The 17,203-nt window shown below is 48.3% G+C and overlaps 1 protein-coding gene across 2 annotated transcripts in view; it reads left to right on the top strand.

The window, feature by feature from the left end:
- The first annotated feature begins 6,326 nt into the window (after positions 1-6,326).
- The window catches only part of Adck5 (aarF domain containing kinase 5), a 16,178-nt gene continuing 5,301 nt past the window's right edge, over positions 6,327-17,203 (top strand). For both annotated transcript variants that reach the window (XM_033760820.1, XM_010630509.3), the window contains exons 1-3: positions 6,327-6,417; positions 14,411-14,514; positions 15,033-15,182. In XM_033760820.1, coding sequence (XP_033616711.1) covers positions 6,406-6,417; positions 14,411-14,514; positions 15,033-15,182 — 266 coding nt within the window. In that variant the 5' untranslated portion in view covers positions 6,327-6,405. The remainder of the gene's footprint in view (positions 6,418-14,410; positions 14,515-15,032; positions 15,183-17,203) is intronic.

Here is a 17,203-nt window from a genome sequence, read left to right as displayed (position 1 = left end):
GATACTCCTGCCTCAGCCTCTCGAGTGCTGGGATTACAGGTGTGCGCCACCATGCCTGGCCCTGTTTTTTTTTTTTTTTTTTTTTTAATAGTCTAATGTAACAAACTTACAGCAACAGCATAGAAGTCAGAAAACATTAGAAACATACTTGTATGTAAGTAAACCCAGAAAAAGTGAATAGATGAAATTTACTGTATGATAAAAATGCTACAAACATCATTTAGTTGGCACTACTAAGAAATTTACTTATTTTTTAGCCAGGTGTGGTGGTGCACATTCAGAGGCTAAGGCAGGAGGATCACTGCAGGTCTGAGGCCAGTTTGAGCTACATAGTGAGTTCAAGGTCAGCCTAAACTACAAAGCAAGACCTTGTCTGAAACAAACAAACAAACAAATGCACACAAAAAGGAATCAATTGCTCCTGGGCATGGTGGTACATGCCTATAATCCCAGTACTCTAGGAGGCTGAGGCAGGAAGATTGCAAGTTTAAACTGAGCCTGGGCAATTCAGTGACTTAGCAAGGCACTGTTTCAAACTAAAAAATATTTTTAAAAAGAGTTACATGGTGATGCATGCCTATAATCCCAACACTCTGAAGGCTGAGGCAAGAGGATTACTTGGAATTCAAGGCTAGCCTTGGCTACATAGTGAGTTCAAACTCCAGACTGAACTACATACATAGCAAGATCCTGTTTCCAAAAAATAAAAATAAATAAATAAATAAAGGCAAGGCTTGGGGTTGGAGATGCAGATCAGTGCCAAGGCCATGGTTTCAACTCACAATACTGGGGGGAGGGGTCGATTGCAATCACTGTGAGACAGAATAAAGAGGCAGACAGATACAAAATTGTAGAGTAAAATTTACTGGGGAGTCACTGAGGGTAGGTGTGGTCCCGGGTGGCTACAAGACCAGTTTATTCTTGTGATTTGGGTCAGAAGTAGGGGTGTATATATTTGTCAGGACAAAAGAGACTTGATCTAAGCCAGAATGTTTATCTCAATATAAGATCAAAGGGTCAAGCACATTACTGCTGCTAATGGTGCCAGGGTCCAGTCATAAAGCTCCATGAACCATTCTAATAGTTTCATTTACAACCTGTTGGGAAACCAACCAGGCTACTCAAGGACACTCACAGTCACAGCAGTTATGAGTCAGGTCAAGATCAGTCTCTATAGATTGAAGTTATTCAAAACATGTTCTCTGACCACAAGCTAGAAATTAATTTTAAAAGCTAGAAAGCAATAACAGAAGGAGAGATACAAGATTCATAACTTTTACTTTTTATTTTTTTTATTTTTTTGGTACTGGGGAATCGAACTCAGATCCTTGCACTTGCAAGGCAAGTGGCGGAACAACCGAGCCAAATCCCTGGCCCAATTCACAACTTTTATAAGGGAAAAGTAAATGCATTCTTAAATAGCCAGTGGATCAAAAAGTTACAAGGGAAGAATGAATATACTACCTGCCACAACTTACAAGGTAAAGTGAAAGGAGTGGTAAGAGGAAAACTCAGGCCTACAGGTATAGCTCAGTGGCAGATTGCTGGCCTAGTACGTCTGAAGCCCTAGGTTCCATCCCTAGGACATGCCCCCCAAAGCTTATAACAGTAAACTTCTATATTTAAAAATTAGCATTTTTGTCTAACTGAATCCAAGGTTGGGGGTCACCGCTAAAACAAGGACAGGGCCTGGAGGTATAGCTCAGTGGTAGAACAATCAGCTGGCATGCACAAGGCCCTGAGTTCAATCCCCAGCACCACCCAACCAATCAACCAACCAACAAACAAAAGCAAAGGCAGAGTCTTTCACAAAATGGTGCTGGTTGGGATTCCAAAGAAAGAAGCAGCAACACCAAGTGATCAGTCCATGGCACACGTCTATGTGGAAACCAGGGCTAGTATTGTCTGTTTCAACTCCTTGTCCCTGACAGGACAGTGCTCCAGTTCTTTTTTTGGGGGGGGATACCAGGGATTGAACTCGGGTCCTTGCTCTTGCAAGGCAGGCCACCGAACCGCTGAGCTAAATCCCCGGCCCTCCAGTTCTTTTTTGTTTCTGTTTAACAGTTTATTCTGTGGGACACAGCACATCTTGTTTACCCATTTATTAATTGAAAAATGTTTTGATTTTTCTACTATTTGACTGCTATAAATCCTCCTACATCAGTCTCCCCAGTCCTGGTATTACAGGCATGTGCCACCATGTCTGGCCATACTTTTTTGGTTTTTGGAGACAAGATCTTGCTATTCAGTTCAGGCTGGCCTTGAACTTGCTATGTATCCTAGGCTGGCCTGAAGCAGGAGGATTGCCACAAGTTCGAGGCCAGCCTGAACTGCATAGCTAGATCTTGTCTCTAAAAAAGAAGGGAAAAGGAGTAGCTGAGTGACCTTCACGAGTCAAGGAAAGCCAAACTTCATGCAGTGCCTGGGACTAGGGAGGGTCTAGGAGCATTCTCTCCCCTCACCTTCAGAGGAACCTACCCTGTCCACACTTTGATTAGGGGTGTCTGGTCTCTAGACCCCCAGAACTGCGAGGGAAAACATTTCTGTCATTCTAAGCCACCACGTTTTTTACCATATAGTAATTTGGTGTTTTTTAAATTAATTTTATTGGCACAATTTTGTTTTGCTTGGTTTGGTTTTTGGTTTTTTGAGACAGGGTCTCACTATGTAGTTGAGACTGACCTGGAACTCACTATGTAGCCCAGGCTGGTTTTGAACTCACAGAGATCTTCCTGCCTCAGCCTCCACAGTGCTGGGATTACAGGCGTGCACCACCATGCCTGGTTTGAGCTTTTTCTTCTTGGTTTGTTACAATGACTTTTCTGGCTCTTCTATTCACCAATGGGTTATCCTTCATACATTTTCTTGGCTTCCTATGCTGGAAGGACAAATTATTGTACCATACTGTTAGTGAAATAAATCAGAAACACATGCTTATTTATTTGTTTTCCACTTTTCATAGTGTCTTTAAGCAAAACATTTATTGGTACATTTTAGATATACATAATAATAACACTCATCACAGGGAATTTGCACCTGTACATGATGTATCCTGCTGCCTCTTCTTTTTTCCCACCCCCTTCCTATATACAAAAGCTTTGTTTCCATTTTTTCTTCTATTTTCTCTTGGCCCTTCCTTCCCCTTTTCCCCCTCCCTTGTTCCCCTTCCAATTTGAACATTTTCTTTTCTTTTTCTTTTTTTTGGTACAGGGATCAAACCTAGGACCTTGCACTTTCAAGGTAGGCGGTAGCACCACTGAGCTAAATCCCCGGCCCTCCATTTGAACACTTTCTTCCCATTTCCCAATATCTATTTTAGTCCCAATATCACATTTTAGTCCTTATTTTCAATTTTGGTGCCCAGATCAGAGAAACATGTGATATTTGAACATGTGTGTTTGATTTTTTTTCACTTAAGAGTATGGTCTCAAGGTGTATCAATTTAGCCATAACTGTCTCAAGCTCATCTTTCTTTATGGCAGAGTAGTAGTACTCCATTGTATTAAAAAACCACATCTTCTTTATCCATTCATTCATGAATGGGTGTTTGGGCTGTTTCCAAGATTTAGCTACTACAAATTGTGCCCTACAAATATGAGTAGACAGAGCCGGGCGTGGTGACACACACCTGTAATCCCAGCACTCGGGAGGCTGAGGCAGGAGGATCGCTGTGAGTTTGAGACCAGCCTGGGCTACATAATGAGTTCCAGGTCATTCTCAACTACATAGTGAGACCCTGTCTCAAAAAACCAAAAACCAAACCAAGCAAAACAAAATTGTGCCAATAAAATTAATTTAAAAAACACCAAATTACTATATGGTAAAAAACGTGGTGGCTTAGAATGACAGAAATGTTTTCCCTCGCAGTTCTGGGGGTCTAGAGACCAGACACCCCTAATCAAAGTGTGGACAGGGTAGGTTCCTCTGAAGGTGAGGGGAGAGAATGCTCCTAGACCCTCCCTAGTCCCAGGCACTGCATGAAGTTTGGCTTTCCTTGACTCGTGAAGGTCACTCAGCTGCTTCCATCTTCACATGAACGCCTCCTCTCGCCACACCTGACTGGAGAAAGTCTTTGGGGAAGCACAAGGGCCGAAGATCAGGGAGACCAGCTGGGTGTGGTGATGTACATTTGTAATCCCAGCACTTCTGGGAGGCTGAGGCAGAAGGATTGCCACAAGTTCGAGGTCAGCCTGGGGTACATAGCGAGTTCAAGGGCAGCCTGAATTACATAGTGAAATCCCCTATATCTATATCTAAGATTAAAGAGATGGGCACTTGGGAGGTTTTCTTAGTGTCCCAAGGACCCAATGGGAGGAGGGAACTCCCTATGACACCACCAGGGTGAAGATGCAGGGCATGTGCTGTCCACCCAGAGAACACTCTGTAGCCTGGCACAGGCTCCCAGGTTGAATGGGGTCTTTTAATGTAAAAATAGGATAGACTCCATCCCTGTATTCTTCTGGGGGTAGGAAACCTTCTTCTGCACCTTGTTTCCCAAAAGTGGACAGGATGGTGGTACATACCTGTCATCCCAACACTTAAAAATTAAGGCAGAAAGATCATGAGTTTGAGGCCAGTTTGAGATACACAGTGAGACCCTGTCTCAAATACATAAACAAAGACATGGAAAAGAGCATTCTCAACCTGCCCCTTCCCAGCCTCAGGGACAGGGGTGGACGTTGTCAGGCTAGTACTAGTATTCCAGCAGAGTCTGTGTCCTAGACACGGCATGGTTATCTGGCCTGCAGCTCACCTTGGCTCTGCCCATGTCCTGCAGGCTTACATATTGGCCCACACAGATCTCTCTGTCCTGACTCATTCAACTCTACAGAGGTACATAGCAGGTCAAATGCTCGCCATGGAGAATTTTCCAGATCCAACCCTTGGAATGGGCTCTAGGTCACCCTTCAAGACCTAGCCTGGATCCAGGGATCAGGCTATACAAATAAGAAGCCAAGTCCTTGTCCTCCTGGCAAGGTAGACAAAAGATGAGTGAGGACAATTGCCTGTGTTCAGCTAGTAGGGGAACCCAAAATTTAATACTGAATCTTGGGGAAATGAGGACAAGGGCACTGTGCATGCCTGTCATGGTGGGCTAGCTCAGGGCTCCATGAAGGGGTTGTATTTCATGCTCAAAGCGGAGTTCCAGAAGGGCTTTCCACAGGTAAGTGACAGGAGTCTTGGTGTAATTTTTTGACCCCTGGCCACTGCCTGAGGGTACTGTGATAGGAAGTTCAGTGAGTGTCCTGCTGGCTGGAGCAGGAGTGAGCAGCCTGAGCACCAGAGGCCATGCTGCCCTTACAGATGTCCTTCAAAGCACTGGAAGATATACTTGGGATCCAAGTGGCCCCCAGATTTGACAGCTCTGGCTCAGGGAAGGCTTAGCTGTGGGAATGGGCCCCTTCCTGGTTGTCCTTCTGATGCACAGAGTGCTTGTGTCCTCAGGGGAGGAGGGTGAGCTGGGAGTGGGGCTTGCCAGGGATGTGTCAGAGGAGACTCAGGGCCCAGAATACCAAGGAAGCAAGATATGCTTGTTTAATGGTAGAGGCGAGTGCTCATTTGGACCCAGTAGGATGAGGCAGCTGTGAGTGCAGGAGGAAGAGGGCCTGATCCCGTGATGCAGTTCTGGGAGCAGTAAGGGATAGGGGAGCCCAGGAGGAAGGGCTCCCAAGACAGCAGGGAGAGTCCCCAGAACAGGATGGCCTAGGGTGCATTCCTAAAGAGATATGGACCAGTTTCCTGAGAGACAGGTGGGGGAAGACCTGAAGAGAGGGGTTGGTGTGTTGTGGGGTGCACAGAGCCGGTCCTGTTGGAATGATGGCTTTTGAGGTGTGAGGTCCTTGGGAAATGAAAGTGGAGTGGTTGGCTCCACTCCGGCCTCGGTGCCTTGCCATAAGCCTGGGGGCAGGGGAACAGGGCAGCCAGGCCACTGAAGACGGGAGGACTGCTGCCTGGTCTTGGGAGTTGCAACCTTATTTTGCAGGGAAGAAAGTGAGGCCTGAGAAAATTAAACAGAGTCACCACAAGCGCATGGCTAGTTAGAGCTGAGCGCGGACCAGCCCGGAAGATCTCGGGAAGCCCCCAGCCCTCCAACATCTCAGCCAGGTTGCTTCCTGCAGCATCCCTTACTGCGGGTGTCAGGAAGTTCCAACAGCCATGCACCTAAGGCGGGGCTAAAACCTGGGGTCTCCCCGGTAGCTTGGTCCCGACGCCAGAGGCTAGGTCACCCATAGCCGCCAGGAGTCGCTGCTGCGCCGCAGAGGCCGCAGGACTAGGGCTGGACCTCTAATCCCGACCCACCGGTGGGGCGGGGCTCGTGGCACGGCGCGCTTGCGCACTGCGCGGCCACCGATCTTGCTGAGCGACTGGACGCGAACCGCGGTGTGGAGCGATCGCATCGGGGACATGTGGCGGCCGGTGAGGACTCGCTCGCCCCGGACTCCCCCGGGCCCCGATCCTGCACACCCCAATCCCCCGCTTAGGGTGTCTGACTTATCCTTTAGTCGTCCCCCCCGCCCCCCGCCGCCCAGTGCTGCTAGCCGTAGGGCAAAGAGGCTCAGCCCTCAGACTCGCTGTGGTCCCCCCACCCTTCGGGGAGATCCAGCGCCACTTAAAAGCCCCATCCCTGGGTCCTCGCCGTCCTCCCGAACACGTGGGCGGCCCTCGGACCCCTGTCTGCTCTGAACCCTCCCCTTCCCTCCCTTGGAGAAACTGTTCCCTCTCCTGCTTCAAGGGTAGGAGAGGACTTGAGGGCCCATGACACGCTAACCCGCCTCTCTCTTCCAACCTTGGAGATAGCCTCAATTACCCCGTCCTTGGAGGCTTCCTGGAGTATGGCCCTCTCCACAGCAAGGGCTTTTTGGCAGAGCTTGCTATTTTTCTAGTAAGCCTGGCCTTGGAAGATTTAGATAATGATAGATAAGGAATTCTATTAAATTGGGGCTTGACGTGAAAAGCACTGATGTGTATCAGTGTTTTCTGGACCGAAATAAGGGAGCAGTGTTAAGTCTACGAGAAGAGACTTGGGGAAGTTCTTCGATATAACACTTTACTGTTTTTGAAGTTTCTTCAGCAATCCAGGTCATTTTATTCTTCAGACAAGCCCAGGGAGTAGACCGAGCAGAGTTTGGTCCCAGACTAGGAACTGCTCAAGACAAGCAAGTGCAGCTGGCTCCATCAGGCTCCTTGAGTGCTGGATGGTGCTGAGAGGACTGGTCTGGATTCCCAGTCTTCATTTCATGATTGTGGTGGCTATTCTGTGCCTCATTTTCCTCTCCTGTTCAGGGGCATAGAGTCATTGACCCTCCCACTAAGCTACCAAGTTCTGGTCAGCTCTTTTGGTGTTTTTGTTTCAAGCATTATCGTGAGAGAAGCAGTTGCTTCTTTTTCTTCCATGAGCTAGCTTGTTTGTCGTTAGTTACCTTTCATCTTAATCTACTGGGCTTTGGGAAACCGGACTTCTCAGTTTGTGCCTACAGTGATCCATGGATTCTGCCTAACAGCATACACTTTTTTTTTTTTTTTTTTTTTTTTTTTTTTTGGTATGGGGATTGAACTCTGGTCCTTGCGCTTGCAAGGCAGGCCACCAAACCACTGAGCTAAATCCCCGGCCCAGCACACACTTTGCTTTCTTTCTTTCTTTTTTACTTTTTTGAGGATTTTGCTATATAGTTCAGGCTGACCTTGAACTCACTATGTAACCCAGGCTAGCCTCAAACTTAGGGCAATCTTCCTGCCTCAGCCTCTCAAGTGCTAGGATTTCAGGTGTGTGCCACCACAGCTAGTTTAACTCATTTTTGTTACTTTTTAAGTTTCTTTTTCCAGAGTGGTCACTGGAAAAGAGCTCTCTGGACATGTGTTGTTTTGTTTTGTTTCTTCAGACAGACCATGCATATACTCTCTGTAAAAAACATGAAGTCCAGGGTAGAAGGAGCCTTCTCATTCAATTAAGATTGAAGGACGCAGGGGATTAGCTCAGTGGTTCTGCCGCCTGCCTTGCAAGCACAAGGTCCTGAGTTCCATCCCCGGTACCAGAAAAAAAAAAAAAAAAGATTGAAGGACCCTAATTAAGGCCAAAAACATTCCCACTAGACCAAAGTGTGTGGTCCTGGTAAAAGGAGCTGGTGTATGGGAGAGTATTTTGGGAGCCAGCTTTCTCTGCCTGTTTGTGGCAGTTCGGTGGTATTTTTTGGGTTGGGTTTGGTGTATGTGGGATGTGGTAGGAATTGATCTTGATTGGGTTTTAGGAATATGACTACAGGCTTCCTGCCCCCATGTTCCTTTTTGGGCTCTGAGAATCCCTCTCATGTAATGGGCATTTTAGAGAGGATAGCTTGGCGAGCTTTGAGTACACCACGCTAGAAGGAGCCAGAAGCCTTCAGGGACTCTGGAGTTGTCAGCAGGAGGCTCTATCCACTGATTGTCCAGGGTCTCATTCTGTCTCTTACTTGACTCTGACCATCTACCTGTCACTTGGCTGAAGTCCTGGCTCAAGCCATGTCGGGTGTGTGGCGTCTCTTGATGTAGCTGTTGAGTGCCTTCAGTACAGTGGTAGATCCTAGAAGTCAAAAGATGCTTGCAAGGTGTGCTCTTGCTCACAGTCTAGCTGGGAGACAGATACTGTAATTTACCTTTGCACTAATGTGAGAGGGGAGTGTGCAAGGAGTTGCAGAGCACCCAAGGAAAAGGAAGTGAGACAGGATCAATGGTAGGCAGGGTAGAGGGCAGGAAGGCGAAATATCATGCTGGGTTTACTTAGGGGTCCCTGTCCTGGATCCTGAGTGGGTGACTTAAGTGGAATGTCAGGTTTCAGCCAGACTTCCTGCCATAGCATTGGTTCCTATTGCTAAAATAGAAAATTGTGATTGGGCACAATGGTCAGGCAACAGGTCTTCTGGCCTCACCATTAAGTGCAGTTGGCACCATGCTAGTGATGTGCCAGGGGCTGACCTTGGTGTAGTCATTAGCTGGGGAATACTCAAGAGCCTCTGCCAGCAACTTCTTTTTCTTCCCCCTCCCCTTTCTCTTCTTCTTTCTCCTCCTCCTCCTTTTTTTTTTTTTGGACTGGGGATCCAACTCAGGACCTTCTGCTTGTGAGGCAGGCTTTGTGAGGGGAGCGGCAGCACCACTGAGCTAAATCCCCGGCCTTCTTCATTTTTTGACACAGTATCTTGCTAGTAGTCCGGACTGGCCATGAACTCACAGGTATCTCTCCCTGCCTCCACCTCCTGAGTGCTGGGTTTATAAGCATGCGCTACACGACACCCGGCCTGGCGTCATTTTTAAAAAATTAATTAATTAGCCAGGTGTGGTGGCACATACCCGGAACTTGGGAGATTGAGGCAGGAGGATCGCTGTGAGTTCAAGACCAGACTGGGCTACACAGTGAGTTCCAGGTCAGCCTCAACTACCTAGTGAGACTCTGTCTAAAAAACAAAACAAAACAACAAAAATTAATTAATTAATTAAATTCTATTTGGAACCAGGGATCCAGTGCAGGATCTTGCACTTGCCAGGCAGGTGTGGTGCAACTGAGCTATATCCCTGGCCTCACTTCATTTTAAAATTTAGTTCTGGGCATGGTGGTGCATGCCTGTAATCCCAGCACTCAGGAGTCTGGGGCAGGAGGATTGCTGAGAGTTCGAGACTAGCCTGGGCTACATAGAGAGGTTCAGGTCAGTTTCAACTACATAGTGAGACCCTGTCTCAAACTAAACAAACAGGGCTGGGGATTTAGCTCAGTGGTTCCGGTGACTGTCTCGCAAGCTCAAGGACCTGAGTTCTATCTCCAGTACCAAAACAACAACCAACAAACAAACAACAAATAATAATAATAATTAAAATTTAGTGTTCTCTGCAAAAGAACCCTGTTTTAATATGAAAATAATGCTGAAGTTATTTGTCCGGTGGCTTAACTTTTTTCCTAAATGTTTGGAGAACATGTGCTTTTCACTGTGGCTGTGGAGACCCTTGGGTATGGTGAGATTTTACCACAGGATGATGAAGCCTGCCTGCATGCAATAGAAGGGTGTCGCTGAGGAAACAGATTTTTGTCCCATTCCCAGCTTTGCAGAAATTGTATTTATTTATTTATTTTTGTTTTGTATTGTTTTGTTTTGTACTGGGAATCAAACTCGGGACCTTGGGTTTGCGAGGAAGGCGGTGGAACCACTAAGCTAAATCCCCAGCCTGAAGGAATTTTAGTGGTGGATCGTGTGAATAAATACATATGAAAATCCCCTGTCATAAACATTCATCTTTAATTGCCAGGCTGCACATGAGCTCACCTCTCTAACCCTGCAAGGAGTCCATCCTCTTCACAGAAGAGAGTTGTGAGGGTAGGACCCCTCTCCAGGTACACCACATATATTAGTTAGCTCTTCGTAACTGTGACAAAATACCTGGCATGCACAATTTAAAGGAGAAAAGGTTTATCTTGGTTCATGATTTGAGGGATTTCAGTCCATGGTTTGCTGGCTCCAAGGCAAAAAGGCATGGGGGAAGAAAGTTGCTTGCTCCATGGCACCTGGGTAGCTGAGAGAGCAGGAAAAGGGAGAAGGAGGGAAAAGAGAAAGAGAAGAGAGAGCTCCTGAGGACAGGATATCTGCTTCAAAAGCCCACCCCTGGTGACCTGCTTCCTCCCATCTCCAGACAGCACATTCAGCTTTGAACGGTGGATTAATTCATTGGTGATATTAATGCCCCCACAATCCAGTTGTCTTCCGAAAGCCCCTCCTCTGAAAACATGAGCCTTTTGGGGGACAATTTTGATCCCAACCATAACAATTGGTGGATGGCAATGAGGCAGGCAGATCTGGCAACTCCACACGCAAGTGGGCTCTGCCCTCTCAATGGATGGCACTTTTTTAGCATGAGGATGCTGTCTGCACACTTTGTGCTATTGCACCTGACTGGCTCACATCTGGCTGGGGTTGCACACACTTGTCCTTTGGAAATGAACTCTCCTGGAGCTTCTAGCCTTCTTAAAGGATGCTTCGTTTTCCAGGTAGAGGTGGTCAGACTAGGAGGGTGAGCCCTCCCTAGGCCTGGCTTCCCTCCTGCCACCTCTAGGTCAGACCTAACTGAGGCATTAGGCTTTTCCTGCTCAGCCCTCAGCATCAGCTGGGGCCACACGCTGCTGGGTTCATCATGGTCTTGGGCAGCTGTGCCTGAGGCCAGCCCAAAGGGGCTCAGTTTTCCCTGGCTTCTAGGCATGGGTACCTGTGGCAGGGTGACCTGACTGTGGTCAGGATGCACATGGATCTTTCTCTTCTGCAAACTGGCTACATCCCAATGTAATCAATCTGTTAACTTTGTCCGATTTGGTGGTTTTTCCCTGTCAGCAGCAGCTCATCTTCTGAATCAGTGCCAGCCTCTTCCCTGCTGTCTGCTCAAGGTGGCTGGACCCTTTCTTCCTTCTCGCTCTATAACCACCCAAGTGTGTCAGGAATAGTCTTCTTTCTCTTCTAGGCTAAATAAACCCTTTTTTCCTTTTGAAAAGCAGTGGGAAGCAGAGTCTTTTTTTTTTTTTTGGTACCAGGAATTGAACTCGGGTCTTTGCGCTTGCAAGGCAGGCCACCAAACCGCTGAGCTAAATCCCCCAGCCCCCCCCCTTTTTTTTCAGGCAGTCTTTTTGATACCAGGGATTGAACTCGGGTCCTTGCACTTGTGAGGCAGGCGACAGAACCACTGAACTAAATCCCTGGCCCCAGTCTTAACATAAATAATTTAGTCAGCAAGTATGTACAGGATTGTCATCTCTGATGGCTGGGGCAGGCTGGGGAGGTACTGAGACCCCGAGGAGTTTGCTGCAGGGGAGTTCTGGAAAGCCATGCCGAGAATCTTGAGAACTCTTGACTGCATCAGGGGGGTTGCACCTTAGTGCTCCAGTGCCCACCAGACACCCACTCGGGGCTCAGTGAGTCGGGTACTGTTCCAAATTCTGTGAATGGCTTTGTGGCTTAACCTGCACTTTATTTATGCAGTGATCCTTGCTTTATGAACAGAGAAACTGAGGCACATAGAGGGAAGTAACTTACCCTAAGCTGCATGGCTGGTAAGTGCCAAAGTTTACCTGAGGTTCTCAGCTTCAGACTCCCCTGTAGTGTGTCAGGGGCATCCTGTAGGGACACTGTTGGTGTGAGGAACATCCCTGGTGCCAGAAGGATCTTACCCCCAAATGACAACAAGAGGACATTTGCAGTGGAAGCCAAACATCCTGGGCACAGAATCACCCCCAGTGAGGACCCCTCCTCTGTGCTAGCTGCCTCATCTCTAAAATCCACCTTCTCAGCTGGAGCTTTCCATAGGGAGAGCAGATGTTTTGTTTTGTTTTGTATTTTTTGAGACAGGGTCTCACTGTAGTTGAGACTGACCTGGAACTCACTATGTAGCCCAGGCTGGTCTCGAACTCACAGCGATCCTCCTGTCTCAGCCTCCTGAGTGCTGGGATTACAGGCATGCGCCACCACGCCCGGCATGAGAGAGCAGATGTTTTGTAACTCTGATCAGGAAAACATTTTCTCCCGGGCATTAGAACCACACCTTTCCTCCTTTTCCCTTCCTGTCCCCCCACTCACTTTCCCCCTCCCCACTTATAGCCCCTGCCCAAGTGGGGTCCCAGCCCAGGTCCCCCTCACTTCCTCCTAGAACATCCTTCTGACTGCAGCTCATCTTGTGCCCACTCTTGTTTGGAGTATCCTCTACCTCGAGTATAAGTGCTGTTTTCCAGGCAGTTGGGCCTGCCCCACTACTCGGAGATGCCTGTGCTATTCCTAGCCTCAGCTTTCAGCTTGTGTCCATGTGGACACCCCCACCCCAGTGCAGCTGGTGCCCACGCTCCAAGTGTCTCTCCATAGTCCATGGTCACAGCAGTCCTTCTCTGGGCCGCCTCCTCTGCTCACCTGGCACTGAGGGTGGCAGAGGTGAAGAGATGCACGCCCAATAGGCCTGCGCTGCTGTTTGCTGTCATTTCCCGGAGAATCAGCACCTGCTGTAGACCTTGCTGAGTAGAGGGTTCAGTCAGCCTCTTCTCCTGGGGACCTTGTCCTTTCCTGACTTCTGTGTTGTTTTGCAGTCCTTGAAATTGTCTGTAGGGCTGTATGCCTTGGCCAGAAAGTGAGGCATTTCTTTTCTTTTCTTTTTTTATGGTACTGGGGATCAAACTCAGGACCTTATGCTTGCCAGGCAGGTGCAGTACCACTGAGCTACATCCCTGGCCCTTGGTCCAGATTCTTTTTTCTTTCTTTCTTTTTTTTTTCAGTATCAGGGATTGAATTCAGGACTTTGTGCTTGTGAGACAGGCATGGCACCACTAAGCTAAATCCCTGGCAGATTCAATGTTCTTATAAATGATATTCATATCTGTGCTCCGGGAGTATCATGCTATTTGGGTCTTGTTGCCCTAAATGCTGACTTTTTAGAAGAATTAGCAGTTGAGGAACTTTTTAGACCACACATTTCAAATACTGGTAGCTAGGTTTAATAATGGTACCCGTAGTCCCAGCTACGTGGGAAGCTGAGGCAGGAGGTTTGCTTGAGTCTAAGGATTTGAGATCAGTCTGGGCAACCTAGTGAGACCTTGTCTAAAAAAAAACAAAAAACAAAAAACCCCAGGTTGCCAGTGAAAGTTGGAGTCTGGTATTCCTGGTCTTCTTTCCATGTGTCCCAGGGCCACACACATCGTCCACTCAGCCTCTCCTGCCCTCCCCCAGGCGGGGCCCCTGCCTGTGGGGTCTTGCTAAGTCATGAGTTTCTTGTACTTTTTGCATTCGGAACAGTGTCCTATCTGGGCTCCACTTCCTTTATGTCTTCTTTCTGGTTGTGCACCTGGACATTACTGACACTTCTGCAGTGCCTGCTTGTGGCCACCAGTCATGGTCTCAGGAGCAGGAAATAGTAAATGACAGGTCACAGGTACCACCAAAAGAGTGGCCAGGGCTGGGGCTTTAGCTCAGTGGTTTTGCCGCCTACCTTGCAAACACAAGGACCTGAGTTCGATCCCCAGTACATTAAAAAAAAAAAGAGTGGCCAGAGTCTCTCTTCCTACAGAGACTGAGGGGATGGTCAGAGACAGGGCACTTTCAGCAATGAGCTCCTGGCATTGCCCATTTTTGTTTGTTTGTATTTGTTTTTTAGATAGGGTTTTACTGTGTAGTTCAGGCTGTCCTTAAACTCACTATGAAACCCAAGCTGGCCTTGAACTTGTGGATCTTCCTGCTTCAGCCTCCCAAGTGCTGGAATTATAGGCATGCGGCCTTGCCTATCTTGATGCCACCCTTGGGTAATGAGTTCGGGGTAGTATAGCATGCCCAATCCTTGGCCCTTTGCCTGTGCAAGTGCTGGGTGGGTGATGGTGGAAGTCCTGGGCATGCTTCTGCCTCTGTTGAGCCAGGCTGTTTGTTCTTTACAGGTACGACTGTGCCACTTTCACTTGGTGCTGCTGCGGACCAGAAGGAAGTCATGGCTGTGTCCGGCCATGTTCTTCAGGAGAAATTTCAGGTGTCAGGCTCCCAGGTAGTCACCCTGTAATCTGTGGGCATGCACCCGCCCCAGGCAGAGAGATAACCATCTGTGTGGGCACACGGGAAGTGAAGGGGCCCAAGTTAAACAGGAAGTATTTGCATGTCCATGCTGTCCCCTGGGACCCAAGGCCAACAGGGTCCTGACCCATTCCTGGCACACTGCTCAGGCACAGACACTCCTGACCGCAGCATTACCAATGCAGTCAAATCATGAGGAATATAAATAGAGCCATCTGTTCCAGCAAACAAACTGGATGACCTTTCAGGGTGTGCGGGGGTGGAGTTGCTATAGGTAGGGACCATGCAAAAGGTGGGAACAGCCTGAAAAAGGAAGGCAGGAGGCTCTGAGCAGAGACTCTCTGAGGGTGGAAAACGGTTGCCACAGGAGCTGGTTCAGCCTGGCGAGATGAGTCAGATGCTGCTTGTAGATCCCATAAACCCAGCAGCCTAGAGTGAGGGCTGGCCTTGGAGGAGGGAGGGCAGCACCCCCAGCACTGTGACTCCCTATAGGCCCTCAAAACCAACGCTGCTGTGGAGGTGGGCATTCTCTGCTACAGTGGTGGGGGTGCCCCTGCTCCTCGGAGTTCGTTATGCCATGGCAGAGGCACAGGAGAAGAGGAAGATGCGGCTCATGGTGGATGGCATCGGGCGGTTTGGCAGGTAGGAGGGGTGGGGTAGCTGCCCTTGCTTGTCTTGGGGATTGTGAGGTTCTGCCTGAAGGGGCAGCAATCACTGCTGCCTGCTGGCATGCAGGCGGGGCCAGCGGATGAGGGTCCCCCATCACACTGGGCAGATCAGCCTTGGCCTTTGGGGTAGGAAGCTCTGACTCTTTACAGACAGCAACTGCCTGTACTCCCAGCCCACACCTTAGGTGAGCTAGTGTCCCAGATGGAGATGCTGGTACCCCTCTCCTAGGACCCAAAATCTTGTATTTGTGTTCCTCTCTCAGTGCAGAAATCAGCCCTACTGAGCCACGCTTCCTCAGCACTAGCTATCGGCATTGGAAAAAACCCGGTTATCCCAAAAGCCCTTTGAACTGGGTGGAGATGGGGATAGGCTGCTGGACAGAGCTTGCCTTTCTCCAGCTCTGAGCCCCTGCTGCCTCCTAACTGGGTCCCCGTCCCAGGGAAGATTTAGGGTTCAGATCTTCAGATACTTTATCCAGCCTTTCACTAAAACTTACTTTAGTGTGGCTATGGCCATGTAGGTGGCTGGATGCCCAGTGATTTCCAGCCTTGGACAGAAGGTCCTTTCCCATGCCAGTCTCCCTTGTTGGAAGGTTCTGGGCAGTGTGCCCTGTGTCCTGCAGACCTCTATCCCCATAGTCCCAGGGTCAGTGAGAGCAGAACCTAGAGTTCTCTTCCTGCTTCTGCTACTGCCCTGGCAGCCCCTGACAACGACTGTGTGGATCATTGTCACAGTGCTGCTATTCCCCGTGTGGTGACCTCAGCCTTCTGGGCTCACTCATCAGGGAAATAAATGTGCTTCACCACTTGCTTCTGGGGTCTAGTAGAGACTGTCAGTTTCCTTAACAGTCTGCATGTTCTCCTTGTCCCTGAGCCTGATGATAGGTGCCAGGATAGGCAGGCTTAGGAAGCATCCCCATCAGGCACAGGGAAGGGGCAAGGTTGAACTCAGTCAGGAGTACTCACTATAAGCAGAATGCTGGGAAGGTGTTGGTACAGAAGAGCAGAGGTGGAAGGTGTTCAAGGAGTTATCAAGTGATTAATTCAGTGGGTAAAATCCAGGCTCTTGTGTATGATGAGCAAGGAATTGCAAGCACATACTCAGTGGCAAATGGAAAGCAGCTACATTTATTGAAGCTCACAGAAAGTTGTGCTCAGGGAAAGTTCAAGCCACAAAAATATGGCAGAACAGAAAAGCAGTGCTGGGATGATGGGAAAACAAAAGCACTGCAGGCAGAGCACAGAACACACCACACAGCAGCTCCTGATAAATCAGGCTTTTGGATTTTAAAGGATGTGCATCTCATCCCAGGTGCCTTCCAAGTCTCTAGATATGACAGGAATGATTGACAGGAGCTGTGTCACCTCAGGGGCTCTCAGTACACATGCCTGCCCCAGAATTCACTCTATCTTAATTACATGCGTGAAATATAACGTCTATTCAGGGACCCTCAATAAGGGTGGGTAAAGGTGACTCAATAAGGGTGGGTACTCCATTGTTTCTAACTGTACTAGAGGTGCTTGATGCTCAGCTTCTGCCTGGGATGATTTGGGGGCAGGGTTTCTCTCTGCCCCAGAGACCTATGTTTTTAACTCCCACCATGTATATATTTTAAAACTTCTCTCCCCATCCCACATACTGGGGATTGAGCTCAAGGCCTTTGAGATGTGCTGAGCCTTGTCCCTATTCCTTTTGTTTTATTTTGTTTTAATTTTGAGACAGGGTCTTACTAAAATGTCCAAGTTGGGTTCAAACTGGCAGTCTTGCCTCAGCCTCCTAGAATGATGGGACTATAGGTGTGTACCATCAAGCTTGGCTAAGATGGGTTTTTTGGTTTTGTTTCCAGACAGAATCTAAGTTGCTCAGGCTGGCCTCAAACTGTCAATCCTCCTATCTCAGCCTCCTGAGTAGCTAGGATTCTAGGTGTCTACCATCCTGTGCCTTGCTGGAAAAAAAAAAAAACAACAAAAAAAACAACAAAAAACCATATATAT

Source organism: Fukomys damarensis, unplaced genomic scaffold (genome assembly GCF_012274545.1).
Source record: "Fukomys damarensis isolate Sample0158 unplaced genomic scaffold, DMR_v1.0_HiC HiC_scaffold_5, whole genome shotgun sequence".
In the NCBI taxonomy this organism is placed as follows: Eukaryota; Metazoa; Chordata; class Mammalia; order Rodentia; family Bathyergidae; genus Fukomys; species Fukomys damarensis.
This window is presented reverse-complemented; position numbering and strand designations above follow the sequence as displayed.